The 26,978-nt window shown below is 49.4% G+C and overlaps 1 protein-coding gene and 1 long non-coding RNA gene across 3 annotated transcripts in view; one reads left to right on the forward strand and one right to left on the reverse strand.

The window, feature by feature from the left end:
* Nucleotides 1-1,080: 1,080 nt before the first annotated feature.
* LOC128098265 (uncharacterized) lies at nucleotides 1,081-14,391 on the reverse strand. The gene is made up of 2 exons (XR_008214191.1): nucleotides 13,549-14,391; nucleotides 1,081-3,092 (listed from the first exon to the last, which is right to left on the reverse strand). It is a non-coding gene; the product is annotated as an uncharacterized LOC128098265 (long non-coding RNA).
* The window catches only part of Mgll (monoglyceride lipase), a 105,601-nt gene continuing 90,722 nt past the window's right edge, over nucleotides 12,100-26,978 (forward strand). The window contains exons 1-2 of one of the 2 annotated variants that reach the window (XM_052719158.1): nucleotides 12,100-12,233; nucleotides 13,316-13,460. In XM_052719158.1, coding sequence (XP_052575118.1) covers nucleotides 13,336-13,460 — 125 coding nt within the window. In that variant the 5' untranslated portion in view covers nucleotides 12,100-12,233; nucleotides 13,316-13,335. Of the gene's footprint in view, nucleotides 12,234-12,330; nucleotides 12,848-13,315; nucleotides 13,461-26,978 lie in introns of those variants that run through there. The other variant, XM_052719157.1, reaches the window with a different exon arrangement.

Raw genomic sequence — 26,978 nt, forward strand, 5'->3', positions numbered from 1 at the left:
GGACATTGCCTAAGGGAAGACGCTTTGTGAGACACATGTAGGACAGAGGCAGCTGGTGGGAGAACTGACACTGTGCAGATGACAGCCCCATCAATCGCACACAGCATCTACTGTGCGTCAATCATCCTAACAATGCTGTCTATTACTTCACTTGTTTGTTCTAATAATCTTATGAAGAATTCATTACCTATGTTTTGCTGATGAGAAAACGGAGACGTGGAGAGGCTAAGTAACCCACTGAATTGGTCCAAGAGTCAATTCAGATGCAGGGTCTGTGCCCCCTTACCCAGCATTCCACAAGGCCTCCCTGACCCAAACCAGCCAATTAGAAAAACCCAGGACTGGGCGTGTGGGCAGCCATACGATACTTACCTCATGTTCGAAGCCCTAGGTTCCATTCCCATCAGAGAGAGAGAGACAGACAGACAGACAGATAGACAGAGACAGAGACACATACACACACACACACACAGAAAGAGAGAGAGAGAGAGAGAGAGAGAGAGAGGGAGGGAGGGAGACACACACACACACACACACACACACACACACACACACACAGAGGTGCAGTCAAGTGTGCCCTCCCTGCTCGATTGTGCCTCAGCTCTTTCCACAGTTACCCAGCCCTTCAGTGGACTTTCCCTGTCTAAACATAATCACCCTCGTTTGCCTTCAAAGGCTACACTTTAGTGTTAAGTCAGAGGCTTTTTTAAAAAGATAAAGTGGAACAATGCAGTGTGCACCCCACCACTTTTAGTTGCTAGCACTCTATTTGCGGAGTACTTTTCAGTGTATACAACTTCTCTTCGCTTCACTAACCCGATTAGTCAGTGGAAGAATTCCTTCTTTGACGCTCAGTCTGAATCTCATTAGGGTGCCTGGGCCCAGTTACTAATTGCTGACATTCTGGACTTGCCAAATGCATTTATGGACAGCAGCATGTGGGTAGGAACCTTCATTTCCCTCTCAGGAGATTCCATTGTACTCAATGACCTTTCCCAAGAGGCCTAGCCCTTGGCCTTAAATATATAGCAAAAATAGAATTCCGGAGCCCAGAAGGATCATGGGAAAACTGGGTCAACCTTGATTTTTAAATTTTGTTTATTTGCTTGTTTGTTTATTATGTGTGTGTGCATGTTACAGGGGGCACATACCATGGCACATAGGTGGAGACTAGCTTTGTGGAGTTGCTTCCTCCTTCCTTTTTCACTTTCTTGTGGGCTCTGGGCATGGAGCTCAGGTTGCCAGCCTTGTCCTTTTAGCTGGGGAGCGGCATCAATGGCCCCTAGCCTTGATTGCGACCGACAGGAAACTGGAGCCTGGAAGTGAACCATCAGGCTGGTGAGGGACAGGTTTGTTCCCAGAGTACAGCTTGTGTGTCACAGGCCCCACCCTGGATGTCCCCAACCTGTGCCATGGCTATAACACTGCCAGGATGCCTCTGCCACATGTTGGCGCAATGGGCTTTCTCAATGTCCCTTTATTCAGCCCACACTTTAAGTTCATCATAAGTGTCTTAAGAGCGAACACTTGCCATAAAATAAAGATAGTGCTGCAAATAAAATCCCTGGAAGCAAGGCCACATTGGACCCCCTGCTGCACGGGGCTGCCTCTTTTAAAAGGAAGACTGCATGAGCACGCCTCACGCCAAGGAAAACTTGGCCTTTGACTAATCAAAACGAACGATGGAGGCGGCCTGCATGGGGTCTTTCTCAGACTGAAGCTTGTGTTCTTCAGTTCCCTGGTGGTTACAGCTAACGCCCTCTTCCACAGCAGCCTCATGTCTGTACAGGAAGGAGGGACTCTGGGAAAGAAGAGAACCAAGGACTGGCCCTGCCACGACTCCTGGCATGCAGACTTGAGCAAGCATAGGGACTTCTGCAGTCAGGTTTCATGGCAGCATCCCTGTGAGGACTGCTGGGAGCTGGGCAGTACTGGCCAACCCCAATCATTCACCTGTTTCAGGTCTACTTGATGCTATTTTTGCAGGAACCACACTAAAAGGATTTAATTTTTTATGCGTGTTTTCCCCTCATGGTCTTTTAAGGACAAAGGACAAGAAAGCGCCTTTGACCTCCATACTGTAATGAGGGTTCCATGTCCACAGCTTCCTGTAATGAGATTCCACCCTCCTCAGGAAGAAATGAGACCGGGCGGATGTCCAGGAACCCTCAACAGAAGAGTGGACGTTTCTGAGGAGCTCACATCCAAATCCAGTACCCAGCAGATCCTTCTTAATTACGGGTGGCAGCAGCCTGAGTCCCCCGGGGCTGGAAGAAGTTATAAAGAGCCTTAAGACAGTATGGAAAAACTGAGCAAGGGACTAAGGCAAAACGGTTTGAGGGGAAAATAAGTATAAATACTCCAATAAGACACATGATCACCCTGTTCCGTCAACATGAAGAGCATTTATAACCTCAGTAGTTGTAGCCTTGGGAACAGCCTATTAACAGGACTGTTAAGTCATTTTAAAAATCTATTTCCTTTTTATAAGTATTATCTGTATTGATGTATCTTATCATTATATATATGTTTGGTTTTTCCCTGTATCTTCCTATGCCCAAATTTTCAATGACCTGATTTGTTTTTTTTAACTTAGAACTGTTGGATCCTATCCCCATGTCTCACAGTCTCACAGTGGTTATTGAGACAGGGTAACTCAAATGCATAGTTGTCACATGGAATGGTGTATCTGCTGCATGAATATGTTTCTGCTGCAGAACAAGTCAGCTGCATACTTGCTGGCTTAACATACTGTTGCTCGTTTATCCTGTGGCTCTGTGGAAGAGCAGCTTGGGTTGGGCTCTGTTGGGTGGTTACTGAGTCATACCCAGGTCTCTCTTGCAATGCTGGCAGGTCACAGGGCAGAGCTACCTCTGGGGATTGACTGTTGTCTTGTCTGCTGGAGAGCCTTGGTTTCCTCCAGGGGTTTTCCCTCCATGTGCTGAGGCCATCGCTCCATCCTTGAGTCCACTGAGTTCAGGCTGGATCATAGTAGAAGGAGTGAGAGTATGGGTGTCAAGGGTGATGGTGTGGCGTCTAAGTCCTCTGGACGCCAGGACTCAGCTCTGGAACAGTGCCACTTGCACTACATTCTGTTGGTAAGAGTAAGTCAGAGGTCAGTGCAGCATCAAGATGTGAGAACCAGAATCCATGTTGGAAGAGAAAAGCCTCTACACTGGCACACGGGGCGTAGAGACAGAGATCGTATCTGCTGAGGAGACTTTTCCCAGCCTGTGCTCAGGTCACCTCACCATTGTATCTCGACAGGAAGCCTGCCTCTCTTGCTTCCTACCACGTTGTCATCTCAATGACCTCTAACCTCGACTTTTCTCCATTCCTCCAGGGTGTCCCGGCATGCCCCACTTTCCTCTGTGGGCAGGGCAGGAGCCAAGCACAGGGTGGGATGGAGACTCACAGGTCATCACCACTGACCTTTCGGTACTCATTTGCATGTTCAATGTGTAAACTTCTAGACTTTTTATTTCTTGTTTTTGTTTTGTATGTATGTGTGAGTGTGTTCATAGGTGAGTGTGAGTGGTTGTTAAGGGGAATCACCTGAGAACGGATGGTGTACATACAGGTGTGTGTGTGTACATGTGGAGGTCAGAGGTCAGTTTTAGGGGCTGTCCACCTTGGTTTTCTTTTGGTGGTGGTGGGGCTGTGTGTGTGTGTGTGGGGGGGAAGTGGGGGAGACAGGGTTTCTCACCAGGACCTGGGGCTCACTGATTGCTATTAGACTGACAGCTAGTAAGCACCAGCAGTCCTCCTGACCACTCACTCCCCAGCAGGCACCATCAGGCCTGACTTTTTAGGTTGGTGGTGGGAATCAAACTCAGGTCCTCACACTTCCTAGCAAGCTCTTTAGCAACTGAATCATCTCCTCAGCCACAGCCTTTCTATTTTTGATTTTTCTTTCTGTGTATGGGTAGTGCTGGATATGGAACTGAAGCTTTGCTTATGCTAAGTAAATGCTTTACCACTAAGCTACATCCCCAGCCATCAATGTATTTTAACTAGTATATAAAGACATACAAATTGTGCATATTGCTAAGCTCGGTGGAACATGCCTGTAATCAGGGGGCTGAGGCAGGAGGTTTAAAGCCAGCCTGGGCTACAGACCATCTCAAAAAGCAAAAGAAAAGAAAACAGAAATAGCCAAATTTGCATGAACGAAACGTTACAATCCATGGACACATTGTGTAATGTTTAAATCAGGTTAAACATACCTGTCACTGCAAACCTTTATCAGTTCTTTGTTATGAGACTCACAGAACATGTCCAGTGTTTTTAGGACACGTACCCCACACATTACTCGACATCACCCCACTTTACTGCAGCTCACCAGTGTACTTTTCGCTGATTTCCGATTGTACCAGCTGGCCAGCCTTTCCCCGCCACTCCATTGTGCCTATGAGCCTAACGGAGTTCTTTTCCACCTGCCCACCATGCACCAGGCGCTGTGCTTAGTACTCAGTCTGAGTGTCCCATTTAGTCCACGAAACAGATGGAAACCACTGTTGTCATTGTATAGGGACAGGAAGTGGGCCATTCACCTGGAGTTGATTTTGTTTGTTTTTACTCTTTGGAGGCTTGCCACCCAGCTCCCAAATAAATACATGGAGACTTATTTTTACTTATGAATGCCTGGCCTTAGTTTAGCATGTTTCTAGCCAGCTTTTTTAAAATTACCCCATTTCTCTTTAACTGTTTTGCCTCTGGGCTTTTACCTTTCTCTATTCTATGTACCTTTCTTTCCTTCTTACTCCATGGCTGGCTGTGTGGCTGGGTGGCTGGCCCCTGGTGTCTTCCTCTCCTCCTTTTCTTGCTCCTCATTCTTCTTTTTCTTTTCTCTTTATTCTGTCTAGCAGCCCCGCCTATTTCTCTTTCCTGCCTTGCTATTGGCTGTTCAGTTCTTTATTAGCTCAATCGGGTGTTTTAGGTAGGCAAAGTAACACAGCTTCACAGAGTTAAGAAATGCAACATAAAAGAAGGCAACACACCTTTGAATCATTAAACAAATATTCCACTGTATAAACCAATGTAACACATCTTAAACTAATATTCCACAGCATTCACCTGCTTGTGATCTCAGAGTTACAGGCCGGCAGAGCTAGGATCTTAATCCAAGTGACTAGGCTCTAGGATCCAGTGGCCTCACACTGCCCTGTGCTGCCTCTTCTTCACAGAAGATTTACTTTCCAATCACTTCATAAATAATGCAAATCGATGTCTCTCCTCATTAACCCATGAACTGGGTTCTCTCCAACTTCACAGTGTCACCAACCCCGCCGTGTATCTCGATTCTTTTTTTTTTTGCTTGGCTTCTGGGGACTTTCAGGCTCTTTCTGGGAGCGTACAGTGACTTTGGAATGTGAATCATGCTCTCGTGGCTTCTGTCTCCATCACTTTTGTAAATTCTTTCCCCTTTCCTTCCCTTTCTCACAAGCAGCTCCCCAGGACCCTTTGTCCCTCCAGATCACACTCCCTGTGTCAGGCATGCCCTTGACATCATGGCTCACAAATGGCAACTCCTAAGCCTTCACCTCCACTCTGACTTCCTACTGTAGCTCTCATGAGGGCTTCCGGGTTGGCTTCCCCCAGAGAGACCAACACTGTTTTTCAAAAGTCCACACTGAACTTGACCCTGCTTCCCAAGCCGCCTCCCTTCCTCCATGTAGGCAACTCAGGAAAGCGCCACCCCAGTCAAGTGACCCGGAAATCCGAGTTGGTTATTTTGGAGGTGGGCTGGATGAGGGATGGGAAGTAGAGAGAGACACACTGCTTGAAATCAATGGTCTCCCACTAGCAGTGGGTGGGCAAGATGTGACCTGCTCTGAGGCCTCTGTCTTTAGAGGAAACCCAGCCCAGCATTACTGGGTGAAATGTCCTGATTGTTAGATGTTGGTTAGCAATGCAAATACTGTAAAAGTGCTCACAGTTCAAGTCCCCTGGGGATAGGAGTGGTGTGTAGGCTACCAGGCCACACCTCTGCTGCTATCCTTCAATCAAGCACACTGCTCTCCCTCCTGGCCACAGGGACTGCTTCTGGCTCAATTCAGTCTCAGTCCCCACCCTGAGTTCACTCCCATTCCAGACCTGCTGCTGCTTTAGCACCTCCTGCCTCAGCAGAGAGCCACATCCTCTTTCTGTTCCAGAGCAGGAAGTCCCCTGTCCCCTCAACATCTTATGCTCCACATGCCCAGCATAGGAAATCTAGGTTTGCAACGTGTAATCAACAATTTCTAAAGTTCACATTGACAGCTTTGTATGCAAAAGGTCTTCTGCTTGTGTCGGGTTTGGCGGCTCCAGTTTTAATGGAGCTGAGCCACCGGCACCACAGCCAGGCACCACAGTCACAGTCGTGGCTAGGGTATCTCCCGTCTCAGGTGAGAAGGCAAGTCTATGCGGTGAAGAAACTTGCCAGGAAGTGAGCCAGCTAGCCAGCACTGCTGGGTTTGGAGGCCCAAATTACTCAGCTTCATTTCCCCCCACTTCACTGTGCAGAGTCTTATATTCCTTCTGTAGGTTCCTGTAAGCACAGTTTCTACTCCTCATCTCCACTTTCCTCCTAGCACAAGCGACTTACAGTGTGGGTTTACACCAACCAAAACCCTCAAGACAGCGGAAGTCTAAAGTTTCTACGAGAGGAGCTGCCTTCCGATGCGTTCTTCCCCCTTCTCCACTGGGATTCCCAGCGTGACCACTCTCCTCAAGCCTCAGTGTATCTCAGGTCACATAAGAGCTCTTGAGAGGGTAGAAAGATGCCACTTCTCGAACTGTCACCTAGCCAGTTCATGATAGTTGCAGAGGAGCCTGCCACAGGAAAAAAAAAAATTTTTTTTCACCTGGTTGTATCTGCAGCTGTCCTGTTCTAGAGGTTTCTGTGGGCACGAGAGAGCCAAGGACCTGAGAGTGATTTCTCTGCTGCACTCTGCAAAGGGGTGGGGGATGTGCTTGCCCCACTCTTCCTGTTAAATATGAACACCCTGGGCCATGTCTGCAAAACCAACATCATTCAGCTTTGGTTTTGCTTTCTAAATCCCTTGGTGTCAATGAATCCAGTAACCCAGAAATGCCAAAGCCACAGATAAGAACACGAAAATCGGCCAAAAGTCACAAAAGGCTAGGCCAAAAGTCACAAAAGGCTAAGAAAAGGAAAGCCAAGAAACATGGAGAAGAACAAAGGGGGTGGGACTTAAAGTGTATACAAAGAAAGAATGTTGCTGATGTGAAAAGGGTCCCTATCTGTCAAGAGACATAAACCTTGACTTCCTCAGATTATAGAAGCTGAACAAACCCCACACAGAACAAACCTGAAGAATCCACACCAAGACACACGGTGAAACTTCTGAAAACTAAAAACACAAAACCATCTTGAAGGTAATAAGAGGGAAATGATGTTCTCTGTAAGAACAGAAGAGTTCAAGTAGAAATGAGTACCATCAGCATCAACTCTCATGGCCAGAAGTAACCAATATTTTAAAAACAAATTAACAATTAAATTAATTAATCATGAAATTTTGGGGAAGAACTGTCATCGTAAAATCCCAGCTTCAGTGAAAACATCGTTCAGGAATGAAAGGAGTCCCAGACATTGTCAGATGTGTGAGATAAAAACAATCCAAGAGAATTTCTATAGCTGACCAATCCTTTGCTGTTATTCCCTGCACCAAAAATAAACAGACAAATAAATAAAAGTAAAATAAATAAATCCAAATGCAACTACATGTTGTCTACAAGAAACTCGGTCCAAATATAATGATGGTATATGTAGAAGCACCCCAAGGAAGCTATAAACAAAATAAGACTCAAGCCCCCTACATTATATCTAATAAGTAGGTTGAGCAAGGTTACAGATTACAAGTCCAGGAAACAAAAGTCAATTCTATCACCATAAACTAGAAATTAACCTAGGCACACTGAGAGAAGCAACACATGACATTTACAATTACTTAAAATAAATATAAGTATAAATTTAGTGGGGCAGAGGTGGCTCACACCTTTAATCCCAGCACTCGGGATCTCTGAGTTCGAGGCCATCCTGGTCTACAGAGTGAGTTCCAGGACAGCCAAGGCTACACAGAGAAACCCTGTCTCAAAAAACCCCAAAAAACAAAACAAACAAAAAAAAAAAACCAAAAAAACAAAAAAAGTATAAATCTAAAGTATTTGTGTAAGACTTGTATGTTGTTAAAAGTCCTGCCTTGTGTTGAAAGAAAGAAGTAGATAGAGAGCTGTACCAATGTTCATGGTTTGTAAAACTTAACCTTGAAAACATCAAGGCTGGCAAACAGATATCCATGTTCAATGTATTTCCTGTCAAAATCTCAACAAGATTTTTTTAATAATTATAGACAACACTGATCAAAAAATTATATTAATAGGTGAAGGAACTAGAATAGCTGAACCAATCTTGTGAAATATGAAGTGAGTATCAGCATATAGAATTTATAGGTTTATTAGAGAACTTCAACCATCAAGACCATGGTATTACCAATGGTATTGCTAGAGAAGCTGACACAAACCAGCGGGGTAGAATGGGGAGCCAGAAACAGACTCATACAGAAAGACCAGCCGAATTTTGAGAAAAGTGGAAAAACAATTCATAGGAAGAAAACTGTCCCCCATCTAAAGGTGCAGGAGCAACTGATATGTGGACCAAAATCAAAACAAAAACCTCTGGACTAAATCTCACATCCTAACAAAAATTAACTGTAAATGGGTTAAACATAAAATATAAAAAATATAACTCTGAATATGAATAAATTTCCTCAAATGAAGGACTAGGCAAAGACTTAACACGAAACACATGATCCATTAAAGCAAACACTAACAATTTGTCTGTGACCCAAATGAAAGCTTTTGCTTTGCAAATGACCCTCTGAAGAGGCTGAAGAGACAACTACAAACCAGGAGAGAATACGACTTGCCAATCACACCTCTGACACAGGACTGGCATCTACAATACACCCAGAACACCCAGAACTCAACTGTCAAACAACACTCAATAAGACCGTGGTCAGAGGGCACCATGAGGCATTTTACTAGGAGACAGAGAAGACAGGCACATGGAAAGGCATTCGGCAGCATAAGCTATCACGTAAATGCAGATAAAAACACAAGGTGCACAACAGTCAGGCTTTAAAAAAAAACGAGGGAGGGGAGGGTGGAGAGGTGGTTCAACAGTTATCCTAGTATCCACATGGCAGTTCACAACCGTCTATAACTCCAGTTCCAGGAGGCCTAATGCCCTTTCCTGACCTGCTTAGGCTCCTGCATATATGTGATACACATTACATACACCCAGGCACACATACATACGTACGCATAAAATTTAAAAGGTACTTTAAACATTATCTTTTTGGCAACAACAGTGGGAATGTAAACAGATACACCCACTTTGGAAAACATTTTATCAGCTGTTTAGAAAACTAAGCAAGCTGTTTCCTTTTCCTTTCTTGTTTATTTGGGACAAGGTCTAGCTATGCAGACCAGGCCGATCTTGAACCACAGATAATCATGTGTTAACAATCCTGTACACTGGGATGGAGAGCATGCTTCACTGTGCCTAGCCAGCGTTCAACAGCAGCTTTATTCAGAACTAGCTGCAAACTGGAAACCACACAGATGAACTGTCCTTCACCAGGTGAACTGTGTGGTACTGTGGTGCATCTAATCATGAAACATGAAGCCGGATAGACCAGTTTGTGCTAAACGACAAAAGTGCTAAAGGTTGCACATCTACCTCATGATTCCACTTACAAAACAACCTGACAGGACAAAAAATTTAGAAATAGAGAACAAAGCAAGACTGCCAGAGGTTGTGGGGAAAGAGGAAAGGGAAGGGAAGGAAATGTGGCCGTGAGGGGTCTCAGTGGATGGAAATACCGTTTCTTGATTGTATAAATCCAATGTTGTGCGGGCATGGCGGCATTCGTCTTTGATTCCCACACTTGGGAGGCAGAGGCAGGTGGATGTCTATGAGTTCCAAGCCATCCAGGCTAGAGAGTAGGACACTGTCTCAAAAAAAAAAAAAGTAAATTAAGAAATAAAAATAAATCCAATATCACTGTGATATTGCTCTGTAGTTTTGTAAAAAGAAGTTACCATTAGAAGCACCTAGCTTAGGTTTCTCCCTTGCTCTCCCCGGGTCCCACTGTGCTGGCTAAGGAAGACTCCGTTTGTCCTATGCACCCATTCTAAGTTCCTAAAAGATAAGTTCCCAGAAACTCTGACTCCTTGCCCCCCTCCCCAAAATTGTAAAAGTGCTGTAAGATAATTAACTGCTTGCTCTGGCTTTTGTGAACACACAGGGCTATGCACCAAGGAGCGAGACGGCTCCTCAGTCGCCCTTCCTTTCAGAAAACCGCAGCTGAAGTGAACAGTGGTGTGTGCTTAGCAGGCCCAGCCCAGCCTTGAGACCAGGCTCCCAGCCCCTCCTCTGAGCCTGCTGCCCCCCATCCTGGCCTGCCAGAAAATACAGAAACAGCCCCAAGAAGTCCTTTAGCCTCTCCTTCTGTGTCCAAGCCCTGGAGACCGGCCACGGCAGGTGGGCTAGGTCCCTCGGCATGGCCTGCAACCAGACTGTCTCTCAGATGGCCTCCTTTTATTTTTCAAGTTAAGTTAGATTGCAGGCTCTGTGGCAGCCTCACTTTTGTGGACACCACCACTGGGCCACCACGACAGTGGGACTATTCAGTACTGCTGTTTTGCAAAGCGGTTGGCTAAGAAGAAAGCTCTGGAAGGCCTGTGGAGGTGGGTAGGGGTCAGGGTCATCCCTCCTGCTCCTCTGCACCTGTCATCCGAGGTGTCAGGCTTAGGACACAGTGGACAGGCTCTAAATTTAGGGCTGGATTCCAGACTCTCCACAGCCACATAGCCAGCTGTGCTGGTGGGACCCGACTCCGGAGGCACCTAGGGGAAGTGGTTTCATGCAGTATTAGTGTGTGTGCAATGCGTCTGTTTCCTTCTCCAGGGTGCTAAGCACTTGTGTGGAAATATCATGTGTCTTTACCTGTCTTGGTGTGTGTGGTGTGCTGTTCATCTCTGTTGTGTACAACAACTTCCGGAAAGAAGCTGCATCTGGCTGTGAAGGAAAACTAAAAGGAATCTCTGTCTGCAGAGACTGGCTGATTAGAATTTCAGGACTGTGGAGAGGTTAAAATGCTGCAGGTCCAGAGGCGAATTACCTTATCTTGGGCTAAATTCTGGCCCTCCGGAATAGCCATCCCTCCCTTGCCCCTCTTTGTCCAACTAACATCTTGTGACAATAGATAAAAACCTTTAGAATCTATTGACTTAACAGGACAACTGACTTCTGCCAATCCAAAAGCTAAGAATGCCATCAGATAGCGTCTTGAACCTGTAGAAAAGCTTCGTCCTTCTCACTGTACCTGCCTCTCTGGTGTACCCTCTAATGTATTTTAAACTACCCTTGATTTATGACTTTCTCTGTTCTGTAAAAACTATAAAAACTTCCTGAAACTGCTTCCATATTGGAACATGAAATTTGGGGTAACCTAAGTCTGTGTTCCCAGGCCATGGTCACTCAAAATGGCTCCAGAATAATTTCTTATTCCTTGAAAATGGGAGCTGTATCTACACTGTGCATGTGGTGTATTGTTTTTTATCTGTGTGCATAGTGTCTAGGGAGTGAGTCCATGCTGTCGTGTGTCCGTATTCACGTAGTAACTGTGGCAGTCATGTGTGCCCCTGGGTGCAGCTAACATCTGGGGGAAGGATCCTGAGGATGTCTCCTTATGTCCGTTTGGGTGTGCCCGCACCTGTGATATCTGAATGTGGGTTTCGCACGTGTGCATCTGTAAACATGTGCATTCAGTACTTGTGAGCATGTTTCTGCTCTGGGTACCTGTGTGTGGGTCAGTGCTCTTGCCTGTGTGCCTGGTCTTGAAGAGCCCCTTAGTTCGGTTCAGGGCCTCGTGACAGTCCCCATGCGGCTGCCGCGTAGGGCCGGGAAGGGCGCGTGGCAGGTCGGCGGGCGGCGCCCCGCTCCTCCCCGGGGGCCGGGCACACGTGGGCCCCCGGCGCCGCCTCCCGCGCGTCCCCACCCAGCGGGCCGCCCCCGCCGCCGAGCGGCTGGGGATAAAGTGGCGGCGCAGACGCCGCGCCCTATCGCCGCGCAGCCGGCCGCGCGCAGTTGTCTGCCTCTAGCCCGCCGCAGACCCGGACCCGCGTGGTGCTCGGGGGACGTGACAGCGGCGCTCGTGGCCCGGGTAACTGCCTCCCGCCCCTGCCTCAGGATAGGAGCCGCCGCCAGGGGTCCCCTGCGCGCGTGTGCGTGCGCACGAGTGTGCGCGCGTGTCAGCGTGTGCACGTGAGCGCGCCCCTCGCGCCCTCGCACCAACCCCCAAACCGACTTGTGCCCGTCAACTGCATCTTCCCAGCCCGGTGTGGGGACACACCGGCCAAGTCCCCGCCGTGTGTGGTGTGCAGATGACAGCCGCTGGGCTTCCTTCCCCAAGCGGTCGCGGGCGGGCGGGCAGGAGGCAAAGTTTGTCGGAGAATCGGGGTGACTTTGCTCGGGGACCCGCATCTGCGCGAATGCGCGGTGCCGCGGAGCGCGTCTCGCAGCAGCTCCGGGCTGGGGACCGGCTGTCCCTCGCTCCCGGAACCCCTTCAGGGGTGTGTTCTGGAAAAGTGGTGACATGAGCTAGCGCTGGAGCGGCAGGAGGGAGCAGCTCGCACCCCTGCAGCCCAGGCGGGGAGGGCGCAGACCCCGCGGTGCTGCCCTGCGGCCGCGATGAGGGAACAGCCCTCGTTTGCCTGGCGCTGATACTCGAGGCTGTGGCGGTAGTGGAATGCGAAAGCCAGGACGGAATGGAAACAGGTTTGTCATGGCATCTTTGGCATTCAGAAGGGAGAAATCGCTCGGGGCGCGTCACCTACTTATTATGCCCCCTAGAATCCACTCCGTGGAGATTTTTGGAGAGATGGGTCCTTGCAGCTGGGGCTTTGTACCCACGGAACTGACTGTAATTTCCGCTTGATTACAGCTAAAACAGTCTTTAAGATGAAGTTTCCTGAGATGATTTAAAATAAACACAGATGGGAGGGGGCTGCAATGAGGCACTTTAAAAAAATAAAAGTGTGCATTTTCTTAAGGACAAATGGAATTTTTCAGTCTTGGAGAGATGTGCAAGAGATGTATGTAATTTTAAAAATAAATATCAAATTGAGGTGTTTTTTTAACTGCTTAGAAAAAAAAAACAGTCCTGATGCTGAACAAGGCTTCCTTTCCTCCCCAATGGACATGAGTGTATTTCTGACTTTAGAATATGTCCACCTTTCTTCCAAGGGCCAGAAGACCTCTACAGGATGCCTGAGGCAAATTCTCCCAGGCGAACTCCACAGAATGTTCCCTACCAGGACCTGCCTCACCTGGTCAATGCGGACGGACAGTACCTCTTTTGTAGGTACTGGAAGCCCAGTGGCACACCCAAGTAAGTCCTCTCCCTGAGCCTCCTCCTTCATGGCACCTGCTTCTCTTCCTTGGTCATCATCGTGGGGTCCACCCTTTCTGTGACTTACCTCCCATGCCATTGACACCCCATGGCTCGGTGGTGTTAGTGAAGTTGAGAGCAGTTCTTAACATATGATTTTCTTAAAAATGAGGAATCAAGGGTTCTCTTCCACTACAACTAGGAGAGGATTCCACTGTCTTCAGAGATTCACGTGACTTTTTTTTTTTTGGTACCAGAATTAATTTCCTGTTGGAAGCATTCAATTTAAAAGCAAACCCAACAGTTTTTTAAAAGGCCACTGAATTCATAAGAAAACTAAAATTATATGTGTGCGTATGTACCTTTGTAACCTTTGCTGTCTATTCCTGCTTAAGTCTGAGTTTCAGAGATGACGCCCAGCTAGCTGGGGTGAGAGGGGTCTGGTGTTTCCTTCTGGCTCCTTCCCAACCAGTCACTCTGGCCCTTCCTCACTTTTCCCATCCGGGATCTGCCTTGCTGTTAGAAACAGAAACTGGGGCTGCGCACAGCCAGACAGCTGCTCTCTTGTTACCCTGTTCTTCCTGGGTGAAGCGGGGGGGAAAAGCCCTGCCTTGTTTGTGTTACTCGGGGAAGAGAGTGCTTGTGGCAGCCTTGGCCTGGTGAAGTCACTGCTTCCTGTTCCCTGTTTCAGAGGAGGCTTACCTGTTCCATGGGCCTCTTGTCTCTTAGGGGTCCTGGTGGGTATGTGTTGTGTCTCCCACTGGGGCTCTGGGGTTACCTAGTGGAGCGGCTTTCTCAACCAGGTGTGTGCAATCCAGCTGGCGTCCTGTTAACAATACAGAGGTAGAGACTTTTAATATCAGAACTTCAGGGCGACTGCACCAGTTGTACCGTCTCCTGTATTTCCACAGTGGGCCGCGGCGCGCAGGCCGGTAAGTGTTCCTGCCTGTTCTTAGAGATGTGCTGGAGAGGAGAGTGCGCTGGGGTGTGCAGGTGTGTGGTGTGTGGAGCACTGCTGCCCTCATTAATCATTAAGTCTCACTCTGACATAGCCAAGACCAGCACTGCACAGTCTTTTTACTTTCTAACAAGTCCTACAGTGAGCGGTTTAATCACTACAGGAGGGGAAGCGGGGAATGAAAGCCGTGGTTAATGTCCAACCTCGGCCTCTGGAGGCTTTGTTGGTGGGGCAGTGACAGTGCCCCAGTTCACAGTAAGACACAGAGGGCCTGCAGTCTTCAGCGGGGCGGGGGGAGGGAGATGGCCAACCGGGCCAGCAATGGCCAAGTTGGCTGCCCTCGCCTTGGCTGTGGGTGGTTTTCACAGTCTCTCCACCGAAGCTGCGCTGCGGGCAGCCCCTGGCTCAGTCGCTTTTGCTCTAGTTAGAGACAGCAACCCAACATCTTGGCTTCAACCGAGCTAGCTCTTGGAAGTCAGCATCTGCCTTGTGAGGGATTTGATGGGCATAGGAACAGGCCCGGACAGGGGCAGCTGCTACTGCGCTCAAGGATTTGGAAGAAACGTGTGTTCAGGAAAAACCAAGTCCAAGGGCAGGAGGAATGAACTAGAGAAAGCCACAGAACCATTAGCGTTTGTGGCTTGGCCCCTTCCCATACTGTTGGCTCTGTGTTGTAAGAGAGGATAGACAGGTCCGGGGTCCCGCCATGGTTTCACAAATAACCCAGGCAGGTTGTCTCTGGAGCCCACTGTCCGCCGGGCCTGCTGCCGCCTCTGAGAGAGAATTCAGTTGGTAAACTACCTTTGGGGTTGGGGTCTGCCTCTGATGGAGCCAGTCTTGGAAACATTTCACAACCTGCTCAGACCGATTGGGGCAAACACTGCCCTGGAAGGCTCCTTTGGAAAGAGAGATATCCTTGTAGTTGACAGACCTTGGAGAGGTCTTAATGGTGTCGGAGAAAGTGTCAGAGCAGTCAGAGTGGTGGAATAGCAGTGGGGCTTAGGGCACAGGACTGTGCCAGCTGCTAGCCAGGTGTCTCGAGGTCTCAATCACAGGAGGAGCTGCTTGGCAAGCTTCTGTCTCTCATGGTCTGAGAGACCCCAAAATACCATTGCCCACATAGCGCCGCCCGCTTGCCAGTAGGAAGAGAGGGTACCCGAGTCCACCCCACCCCAGAGCCTTTCCCCTCCCTCGATGCAATCTGGGCCTCCCCTTGCATAACAAGCCTCCTCCCAGTCCGGAGGAGGGAAGAGAAGAAAGAATAGGAGAAGAACAAGGAGGCTGAATCTCCATGCCTGTCCCACTGGCCACATGGTGTGCACCTGTGTCTTGGTTACTTTGAACCTCAGACAACTGCCCCTGGAGCCCTGGGCCTGTCTCCTGCAGGTGCCCGTCTCCCACAGGTGCCCAGGCAACAGTTACAGGTGTCTGCTGGCCACAAGCTGGCAAACTGGCCCGACCTGCTTCTGGACGCTGGAGCAAGGAAGAGGAGAGCTAGCTGTCCTTGGGGTAGTTGTTACAGTGGACGGTGATTCTATCTTTACAAATGGTACACTCCCCAGAACCTAAGGGAGGAGAGAGCATTCTCGGGATAGTTGTTGCAGGGTGAACGTGCAAACATGCTGTTTTTAATAACGGTAGTCTGGAATCTTGGGTTCAGTTAATCATTACTCCCTTTGGCCACATCCAGGCAGGCCTAACTCATCATAACAGATGTGGCTACAGTCATGAAAATACGTGTTACTCACCATGGATCCCATTTCTGTGGAGGACCTCGGAAGGTTCAGAGATTGGACTAGGCCCTGTCCATACCTGATCTCTGCAATGTCCACACCAATCCGAAGGGGAACAGTGTGGTTGCTGCTCTGGCTGCTTTCCCAGGAGGGAGCAGAGACACAAGGTTATAGCGCGTCCAGCAGGCTGTGGAGAGGATGCAGTCAATAAAGCGCTTGCTGTGCAAGCGTGAGTGAAGACCTGGGTTCAAGGCCCAGAACCCATGTGAAAAACTGGGAGCAATGTAGTGGCCAATGCACCTGCATTCCTAGTGCTGGGGAGACTGAGACAGGCAAATCAGCCTCTCCCTGTTCATTGAACCTCAGGTCCCAGTGAGAGACCATGTCTCAAAAGCGAAGATGGACAGCTTCTGAAGTTGGCCTCTGCCCTCTACACATATACGCACATGTACATATACACCCACATTTACACACACACACACACACACACACACACACACACACACACACACACACTGTGTGGTGAATGCCCCTGCTGGGTTGCTTCAGACTCTTCAGACCTTGTCAGTTACTGAACACATCACCAGTCATGGCCAACGTTGTCCTTCCAGGTAGTGTTTTCTTAATTCTTACAATTTAGGATAAAGATCACTTTATAGGGCGAAAAGAAAAGGGAAAGTAATTCACCACAATTATTTACACATCGAAAGTGGCATGCTGGTTAAAGATTGTGCGTCTGTTCTGGAGAAGGAGCAGAACAAAGCGCCCCTACTGACTGCCCCAGGTGACAAGCTGCTTCACTCAGACTCCATACGCTGGCAACTTCCACTACTGATTCTTTGGCAAGCTCCCTCTGATGGGCAGGGTCACAGACACTGACTGGCTTGTGGATGGGGTCAGGAGGCTGTAAGCTCTCCCAAACTGGGCGTCCATGTTTGCTCTGTGCCCCGGGGTTACCTTTTTGTCCTTTCACCAAGTGGCCCTCAGTCCCGACCAAGTTCAACTTGGAATCAGGAGTGAGAGTCCCATCGCTGTTCTCCAGAAGAGTGAGCACACAGGGTGGTGGTTCTGCTGTTCTGAGAACAATGCCGATTTGGTGATGGAGACGCCCCTAAAATGTTCCTCTGCTTCTTGTGACTGAGGCTGGAGTGTGCTCTGTAATTACAGGATTACCCAGCTCTTCCCCGACCTGCTGGCTCCAGGCAGGAGTGCCTCTCTTCATCTGCCTGGAGGAGATGCTAAGTGGATAAGGTTGAGTCAGCCCCCAGCGCTCTCTTCCCCAGCCCTTCCCATTGTTATCAGTATTTCTAGATGTCCACCACACTCAGACTCCAGAACCCAAGCCTTCCAGTGTCCTTGCCAGACGCGCCCGCCCCCACCCAGGGTGCTTCTCAGGGACTCAGACCCTGTGCTATCTGCACCATGCTCAAGATTTGTCCATGTTGCTGGGGGGTGTAGGGTGGGGCTGTGGGGGGCAGGGCCCGGGTGATGGACTGACAAGGCGGGTGTTTGCTCGCCGCCTGTGTGTGTTCGCACACCACGCTCCTTGGCTGGCTCTGTGGTAAGCTGGAGCTCACTTGCTGGCTGTTCTTCCCCGGCCGGCTCCCCAGAGTGGGGCTCTCCTGAGGGACCTCTGTGCCCCCTTTCCCGGACCACTTTGGTTCCTCCTCTCTCTGCCTCCCCCCTCTGGGATGTTGCCAGTGCCAACCTGAGACACTTCCTCCCACCTATGCAAATGTATCTGGGGAAGAAGTCACTTGCTGGGAGCTCACTCAGATGTCACAGCCCTTCCGCCCGCCCGCCCCATAACACCCTCCTCACACTGGGTATGTGGCTATCAAGGATAAGGGTCCCTCCCAGCCATCTGGAGCTAGATGGGGAGATGAAGAATTGGGAGCACCGCCATGTCCACCACGTCTGCCTTGTAGGAGTTTTGTTCTCAGGAGTCAGCCTTCTCTCCCTTTGGGCTCTCCAAGAAGGATGTAGGCCAGGCCTTTACCCCTTTCTTGTCTGCTTGTTCTGTGTTCATGGCGTCTGCCTGCAGACTATGTCTCAATGTCTCGGTCTCCCTGCACTCCTCTGAACTTGTGCCCCCTGGGACTAGGCATTCCCCACTCCACCCTCTTTACTTAGCTGACAGCTGCCTGGGGTGCCTTCACCCGGCTGTTCTGTGCTACTTTCTGGTGACTTCCGCGAGAATCACGATGGCCGAGTTTCCGTAGCTCAGCTCTGGCACGTGAATTCTGTGAGGTACGTCGGCTGCTCGGGCTGGCACTGGGTCTTCTCTGCTTTTCTTCTCTGCCTGCCAGGCTCCCCCTCACAGGTCACTTAGCATGGCTGTTTCCACTCACCAGGCATGTGAGCAGGTGGGGAGAGGGAGGGCAACGGCAGGCTTTCAAACGAAGAGGAGGCTGGGTATGTGTGTGTGGAGAGCTACCATGTGGCAAAGGCTGGGGACAGGGACCCTGGGAAGCCACGTGCCACGGGTGGTGGTGGTGGGGGGGGGGCCTTCCACTCCAAAGGCTGGTAAGCAGAGTGTGGGCTGGATCTCAGCTCTTGCCCTTTCACCCGGCGTCCTCAGCGGTGTCCGTCTTCCAGGGGGAAAGACAGGACAGAGGTGTCACACAGACGGGCCGAGCAGCAAGGCAGAGTTGGAGCCACAGGTCTGCCTTCACTGCTGGCCGGCTGGAGATGGTGGTGGTGATGTGAGTGAGAGGCGAGGAGGGCCACCCCAGAGGAAACGGAGACAAAGAAGACAAAGGCTGTCCCTGCCTGATGGCCAAGGGCGTGGAGGGAGGAGAGGTCCTCCACAGAGTCTCACCACTTGACAGGAAGAGCCTGCAAGTGTCCTCCGGCCACTCAGTCCCGGTGCAGAAAGTGTTGGGATGCTCGGCTGGAGCAGATCTGGAATGAACCCGTGGGAGAAATGGAGAACAGTGTGGGCCCCCATCGCCCCACCATGGTTCCCACTGCCGCCTCACCACAGGAGCAAAGACTTAGTGCCTCTGATTTAACACCTGTTGTTTCCCCACAGCCCTGAGAACCTGGGCCCTACTGTGCACATTCCACCAGCGCCCGCTATTTTTAATCCCTCACCTCCGTTTAGAAGCACCTCTCTATTCTTTGGCCTATTTTAAGAATTTCCACAAGTCTCTTTCCCTCGCAGGAAGCTGTTGTTTCCCTGCTGGGGTGTTTGCCTGTGCTTTAGCAAACCATCTTGCTTTTAAGTAGGCCGTCCCTTCTGGGCTGGTTTTTAAAAGACTCTTTGAATGGCAGAGATTTTTCTGGTGGGAAGAGTAGAGGCTGCTGCTGTTCTGGGGTTGGTTTTCCCAACGGCTTCGTTAAGGGATAAATTCTCCCAGTTGCTGTAAGAATGTTCTGCAGATACAAATCTGGCTTTGTTTGGTGATGGAGCCTGAGAGGGCAGATAGCAAAATAAGCCCCTTTGTGAATGGAAGCCTTGTCCTCCATCATCCTTCGGCACCTTTAGGTTCAGATTGCAGTCCCAGGAGCACTTTGTGCCCGGGCCAGGCTCTTGATGTCTTTGTGTAAAGGGGGGAAATGGTCTTTAGTGGTGCAAGTTTTCACAGCTGAGATTACAAGATGACCCTTGCCCCATATTTCAGAGTCCTCTGAGGTTCCTGTTGGGAGGTGGCTCCTTTCACTTCTCAAAGCCCTGTTACTGCGGGGGCGGAATGGGACGACATGGAGGTCATGGGTGAAACTGGGGTGACACTGTGCTCTGTGTATTTGAGGGCTTCAGAAAGCACCATCTGCCATAGGCCACTCCACCTGCCGCCATCCTAGGCTGGCATCTTCTACCACGCCAACCTATCCCTTGGTGCTGCTGGCCACCCGGTTCGAGTTTCATTCAACAGATCCTTTTGGGTGCGGTGATGAGAGAGCATGCCTCGCCTTCCCCAGTGAGAGCCACACTAGGTTCTTCAGGTTGATCTTAGCAGTATCAGCATACAGGAAGTAAGGAGGGGCAAGAAAGAGGGAGGGAAGGAGGAAACGAGGAAGGACGGGAAGGGAGACAGGGAGGAAATGCAGAAGGAAGAAGGGAAAATGGAACATAAAGACTGGAAAAACAACAGATTCGAGCACTGACTGTAATCACTGGGGACTTCCAGAGGCTACTGGATAGTCATAGAGTGTGCTGGTTAGTTTGTCAATTGAACACGAACTGGGTCATCTGAGAAGAGGGAACCACAGTTGAGAAATACCTTCATAATATTGGCTTATAAGCAAGTCTGTGGGGACATTTTCTTGATTCATGATTGGTGAGGGCCCAGACCACTGTAGGTGGTGCTATCCCCTGGGCAGGTGGTCCTGGAAAGTATAAGAAAGCAAACTGAGCAAGCCGTGGGGAGCAAACCAGTCAGCAGCATTCCTCCAAGGCCTCTGCTTCAGTTCCTGCCCTGACTTCCCTCAGTGATGGAGTGTATGTTATTTATTAAGCGGCACTGTTTACTGTACGAGAGAAGCCACGAGGCACAACAAAACCCACTATAAGAGTTTATTAAGGGAAGGGAATAGAAGGGGTGTGCATAGGCCTACAGAATGACCATGCAGGAAGAGAGGGAAGGAATAGGGGGAACTTATTTTTATAGCTTCCCCCCTGCACATGCGCATATGGGCTTATGTAACTACACCATGCATGCACCAAGATTAGGTGATCATGAAGCACACGGATTGCATAGGACATAGGCCCTAGGATGACAAGGCATCTTGCTTGGCTACTGGACAGTGCACACAGGGTCATGTAGCTGGGGGAGTGGCTAGGAATTCTAACAGTGTGACCTGAGAGTTAAGATAAGATAAACCCTTTCCTCCCCAAGCTTTTGGTCATGATGTTTATCACAGCAGCAGGAAATGAAGCAGGACTTAGGGGTTGTAGCTTATGGCGAGGAAGGTGGAGGAAATGAGGCAACTACGTTGTTGGCCACCTGTAGCTTCTGGCTAAAGTCTCCTTGTCAGAGCAGGTCAGTTTCCCGGGTTGTTCACACACATCACCGCCTGTAGACATTTGTCCCCATCATCCTCTGCTTCCTCCAGGGCACTGGTCACAGACCTAAAGAGACCACAGTAGTGACTATTCTCTTGTGGGTCTTTATAAAATTGTGTGTATTGTCGTGGTTTTTAGGTGCTGAAGAACCCTGGTGCTCACTTCTCCCCGTACTCTGCCCCCTCTGCTTGCTTCTAGTGAGCCCCGTCTGTGATTTTAGGAAATACATTTTTTCCTAGCTTCCACATGTGAGTGGGAACATTCAGAACTTGTCTGTCTGTGCCTGGCTCAGTGTCCCACAGCTCCATCCACATTGCCACAAATGATACAGTTTTATTCCTTTTCATGGTTGAATCACGTTCATATTTTCTTTATCTGTCCACTCTATTCAGTAACCAGGAGCTTGCTGTGCGTCTCTCTTTGCTGTACTGATTTCTCCTCCTTCAGAGATATACCTAGGAGTGGTCTGTAGATGGGTGATATGGTAGTTCTATTTCTAGTGATTTGTGGAAGTCCACATCATTTTCTATTGGCCACACTAATTTATATTACTACCAAGAGCATGTGGCTAGCGTTTGTATTTTTGTTGATTTTTATCCATTGTTGTTATTATCATTTGTTCCATTTGTTGGGTCCAGTGTGGTCTTTCTTGCCTGAAGGAGAATGGGACAGCTCCCAGAGGACTGTACTCAGCAGTCAACTCTAGCTTTAATAAGACTGGTTTTTAGTGGTCCCAGTGTTAAGCACTCTCAGTCTGCATGAGTTTCTCTCCTTCATTATTTGGAAATGCTCGGGATGCATGGGGTGAGGCTGTCACTACAGCGCCACTCACCGGGTCTCGAGTGGGCAGGGTGTCGGCCAGCATCTTTGCTGATGCTCTGTTACTGTGACTCAGTGCATGCTTCGGGAGGGTGTTGGTCTGTGCGGGCTCCACCTGGCAGGTCTCTGTTGCCCTTGGCTGGACCCTGGGGTCTGTGATGTCGGCTAGAGTGTGAGTATGGCAGGCTGGGAAGGTGCTTGCTGGTCACAGGTGACTTTACCCAAAGGCCCAGCAGTGGGGGGCTGTGGTAGGGTCACCCCAGTGCTTCCCCACTTGGCCTTATCCTTCAGACTAGCTCAGATTTGTGCTTGGAATAGCAGTATTTCATGGTCTGTTAGCCATTTTCCTGTTGCTGTGTCAAATATTTGAGGCAAGTAAAATTAAAAGAGGAAGAGTTTACTATGGCTTACCCTGGTTTCAATGTAGGGTTCCTTGGTCTAGCTGCTGTGGGCCTGTGAGAGCCCAGAGTGTCAGGGTGAGCATCATGATGATCACAGAGCACATCATCTATGAGCTTCTCCAGGGAAGAATTCATCTTTCATGTTTTATTCCATCTTCTCCATTGTCCTCCCCTCCCCCACCCAACTTCTGGAACAAATAAGACACCAAAGTGTTTGTTACAACTCGCACCCCGCCTCCCTGTGTTCTCAGTGGGAGGACTGGCAAGGGCAATTCCCAGAGCCCCCAATGGAGTCTTAGGAAAGGAGACATTGTCCCCAGAAGGGCCTCGACCATGGGTGGGTGCCGTTTCAGGAGTGGAAACATCCAGAAGAGCCCCGCACCAGGCAGCAGCACTTTGACCCACCTCGCTATGATGCGTGTGGGAGGCTGCCAGGGAAGATGCAGGGTGTGTGGATCTGCAGATCAAAGCTGCTTTCCATTTCAGCCTGGGAGCCATATGGATGCCAGGACCTGGGTGGTTCCCTATTTCAGTATGAGGGTGGACTCCACGTGTAACTCACAGGACAGCAGAGGACCATCCTTCTCTATGACACAGCTTCCTCCAGGCTCCTCACCTGTGTCTGGTTTCTCCATGGAGACAGACAAGAGATGCCATCTCTGCCGTGAAGATGCCCTGCATGTTGGTCAGGGAGGCAGTGCCAGGCCCCTGGGGAGTCTGCTAAGAAAAGTTAGGAATTCTGTGTTGGGTCTTGAGGGAGGAATTCAGGCAGGTTTCAGCTGGGCCTTAGAGGTAAAAGGGAGCATTCTAGTCAATAGGGAGCCACTTTTGTACTGACATGGAGGTGGGAAAAGATATGGGACGCTCTGAAACTGAAAGGGGCTTTGGGAATGAGTCCTACTACAGGGCAGGTGAGCACGGAGCGGCTGAGCATGGAGTGGCTGATTTGGGGGGCCCAGAATGGAACAGTTGATGCATTTGTGTGCTTGGATCCCACTATCGAAATGCCACCGATGGTTGGCTTTTTTAAAAAAAAAAAAAATGAAATTGATTTCCTGACAGTTTTGGAGCTTGGCAGTCTAAAATCAAGGTGTGGGCGGGGCTGGCTTCTCCGAGGCCACCGCCCCGTGTACAGACGGCAGCCTTCTTGCTGTGTCCTCGCCCTGCACATTTGGTTAGTTCTGCTTAATCTTCACAGCTTGTTTAACGTGTGCAGTGACTTGGGCCTGGTGTGTGGGCCTTGGTGGAAGCGATGAGAGTCTCGGGGCACTTGAGGTTGGATGTTGTGGATGGCATTGTGCATCCAAAGCAACTGGGTGGATCTTCCCAGCTCCATATGGCTGAGATTTTAGACTTGGATGAGCAGTCTGCCTTCCCACATCTGTGCTTCTCTGGGGGACCCTGGGGGAAACCCCAGCCTGTGGGGCTGTCCCTGGCTGTGCTGTCTCAGTCCAAGACAAGGGCAGCGGCAGACAGAAGATCCCAAACGTCAGCCCTGTCTCTAGAGAGTAGGGGGCCTGACTTGGCCTTCCCAGGGGTTCTTCCCCTATCCCTTCTGACTTATTTAAGCCCCAGGGCTGAGTGGGACTCTGGGTTGCTCTTAACGAGGCGTAGTTCTTTCCTCTCTTTCCCAGTGTCGTCTGCAGCCAAGGCTGGCTCTCAGGCTCAGGGCTAGCTGACAGGACATAGGAGAGCCTTCTGGAGGGTTCCCAGACACACGGCCTTCCTTCTCGTCTCTGGGTTGGGCCATACCGCTTGAGGCCGCAGTAGCCATGTGACAGTCATAAGAGAACACGACTGATGTGCTATGTAGGCTGATTGACATGAGAAAGTCAGCTGTGCATCGCAGCCACCACTGGGTTCTGATGCTTTGCGCCAGGTATAGCCAAGTGATGGACCAAGTGATGGAGGTGTAGGGGAGTGTTTGAACTGCTGGGGTTTGAAGTGTTTCAGAGGGGTCCTAATGCACCCAGGAGCATGAGCAAGGAGGAGGAAGGGCACAGCTAGCGTGTGTTAGAGGCTGAGCACAGATAACCAGGTTGATGCCAGACACTGAGGACAGACTCCAGCGGGCCGTGCTTGACCTTGCTGTTCATTGAGCCTTCTCCCACAGCCGTGCAGGACATCGAGCGGGCATCTCTTCTCCACTCCCGGCCTGCTCAGAGCCTCATCATGTAACAAAATTAGCCTTTCCTATTTTTCATTTTCCTGGCCATGGTAATTGGTTCAGGGATGGGCAAGTCTCCTGTGTGAGGCAGCCATTGGTGAGACAACCCCATGGCTCTCTGCAGGAGGAGAGTCTGCCAGCCTGAAGTCTGAGAACTGGGACTAGGAAAGGGAAAGCAGGTCAGAGTCGTGTCGCACCTCTGACAGGACTGAGCTGACAGTTCCATGAGCCGGTAGGTGTGGAGAGAATCGCTATGAGGCTGTTGACTTTGGTGGGGAGGTCAATGCTGAGGCCTCTACAGGGCCCCGGAGGAGCCACCCTAACAGTGCTGTGTTCCTGTGTTTTCCGTCTCTCTCCTTGTCACTTGTCACAGAGTCTCTAACCAGAGACTCATGGGACTGAAATTCTATCATCGACACTGGGCAAAGAGCAAGGCAAACCAAAGCAAGAGGAGGGGGAACGGTAAGATTCGGTCAGAGAATGATAAACCGGAAGAAAAAGGTGGAAAATACATCCGAAGTTGGCTATTTGAAACTGTCAACAAAACTGACAAGATTTAAGTTAAATTGAGAGAGAGAGAGAGAGAGAGAGAGAGAGAGAGAGAGAGAGAGAGAGAGAGACTTAAATAACGGAATGAGGAGTGAGAGAGGGGACATTACTACCAATTTTTCAAAAATGTAAGATAATTATAAAAAATAGAACAGTAAACTAGATAACTTAGGCAAAAATGGAGAAATTTATAGGAAGAGGCAAACTACTCAAACTGACTCAAAAATAAACAGGAAATCCCAGTAGACTTATAACAAGTAACAAGTATCTACCCGCAAAGAGAAGCCCAGGTCCAAATGGCTTCACTGTTGAAGTCAACAGATAAGTAATGCCTGCCCTTCACAAACCTTCCTAAAAAGGAACATCAAGCCACCACCAACAAAAACAGGAGAGGAAATTCTCCTAACTCATTCCCAGTAGCTGGTATTGCCGCCAAAGACATCACCTGGAAAGACCTGGGTCAACATTTCCTATGAAGATAGAAGAAAAAATGAAATGAAATGAATCCAGAGATCATCCAAGCTTGATGACTCGAGTTTGACCCCTGGGACCTATGTAAAAGTGCAGAGAGAACTCACTCTACAGAGTTAGTCTTTTGACCTTCATATATGTGCCATAGCATGAACATATGCATTCACAATTATAATAATATATATAATATAATAAATAAAAAATAAACGTTTTAAAAAACCAGCAAACTGAACCCAGCAACACGGAAAAACAATAAGCAGACAAAAATCTATACACCAAGTGGGTCCTGGGAATGCAAGGATGGTTTAATATCTGAAAAAGAACAACAAAATAGATTAATTGACTGAACAGAAACTACATAGTCATCTTGATATGGAAGAGGTATTTGACAAGATCTGATAACTTTTCAATATTTAAAACACCAAAAAGCTGAGGAAGAAGGGCCCTTCCCCAACCTGAGAGCAAACAGCACAAAACCCCACTGCTGATGTCAAACCTACACACGCCTTTCCCCTGAGGTGAGGAGCAAGGAGAGATGGCTACCCCTCACAGCTTGTCAGTACTGCTTCAGGAACGTGGCCCCCTCACCCGCTGTCCTGGTCCATCTAAGACAGTCGCTTTAAATACAATCGGGACGGGCAGGGAATGCAAAGATGGTCCACTCTGGGGTGTAGAGATTTGATGGGTCATTTTCACTCTAATTTTTAGACTTTTCTGTATTTCTAACATTTTTGCCGAAGGACCACTATAGGGGAAGGTTTTGAAGGGCAGTATAGGAGAACCAGGTCTGAAGGATGGTAGGATCAGAGTGAAAGGGATGTGTGCTCTGCTGGGGACTGGACAGCAGCATCAGAAAGCCTGGTTAGGGCAGAAGCAAGGGCTGGAGCCAGTGATTGGCTGGACGAGGCTTCGTGTGCCTTGTGCGGTGTTGGGAAGACCTTGTCGACTTCCAGGGGAACTGAATGCGGAGAGAAGAGCAGAGATACCACTGTGAGACCACAGTGGATTTAACATCCAGAGCATGTGCTGGATAAACCAAAACCAAGGGGCAGAGAGGACAGTGGCAGAAGAGAATATCACTAGGAAACAGGGGCTATCCAAACATGGCACCCTGTGGGCCAGCAGCTGGCCTAGCTGTGGCCTCTTCTCCTTAGCTACGAAGCAGGCAGTGTGGGTTTGCTAGCGTGGCTCGTCACAACACTCCTTTGGGTGACTCTTCCCAAATGGTTTAGGGCCTCTCAGAAGAAAGAAGGGTGTTGGGTATCAACAGGCTTCCAGCATCTGGTCCCTGAATGAACAACACCTGGATGGCCTGCTGCCTCGTCCTAGGCAGAGATGCACAGGTGGTTGTCAGCATTCATCTGTGTACCTACCACCCCCCAACTCCATCCCGCAGGCCATTTGTCTGAGAC

Source organism: Peromyscus californicus, unplaced genomic scaffold (assembly GCF_007827085.1).
Source record: "Peromyscus californicus insignis strain IS unplaced genomic scaffold, ASM782708v3 Scaffold_6__1_contigs__length_162567912, whole genome shotgun sequence".
NCBI lineage: Eukaryota > Metazoa > Chordata > Mammalia > Rodentia > Cricetidae > Peromyscus > Peromyscus californicus.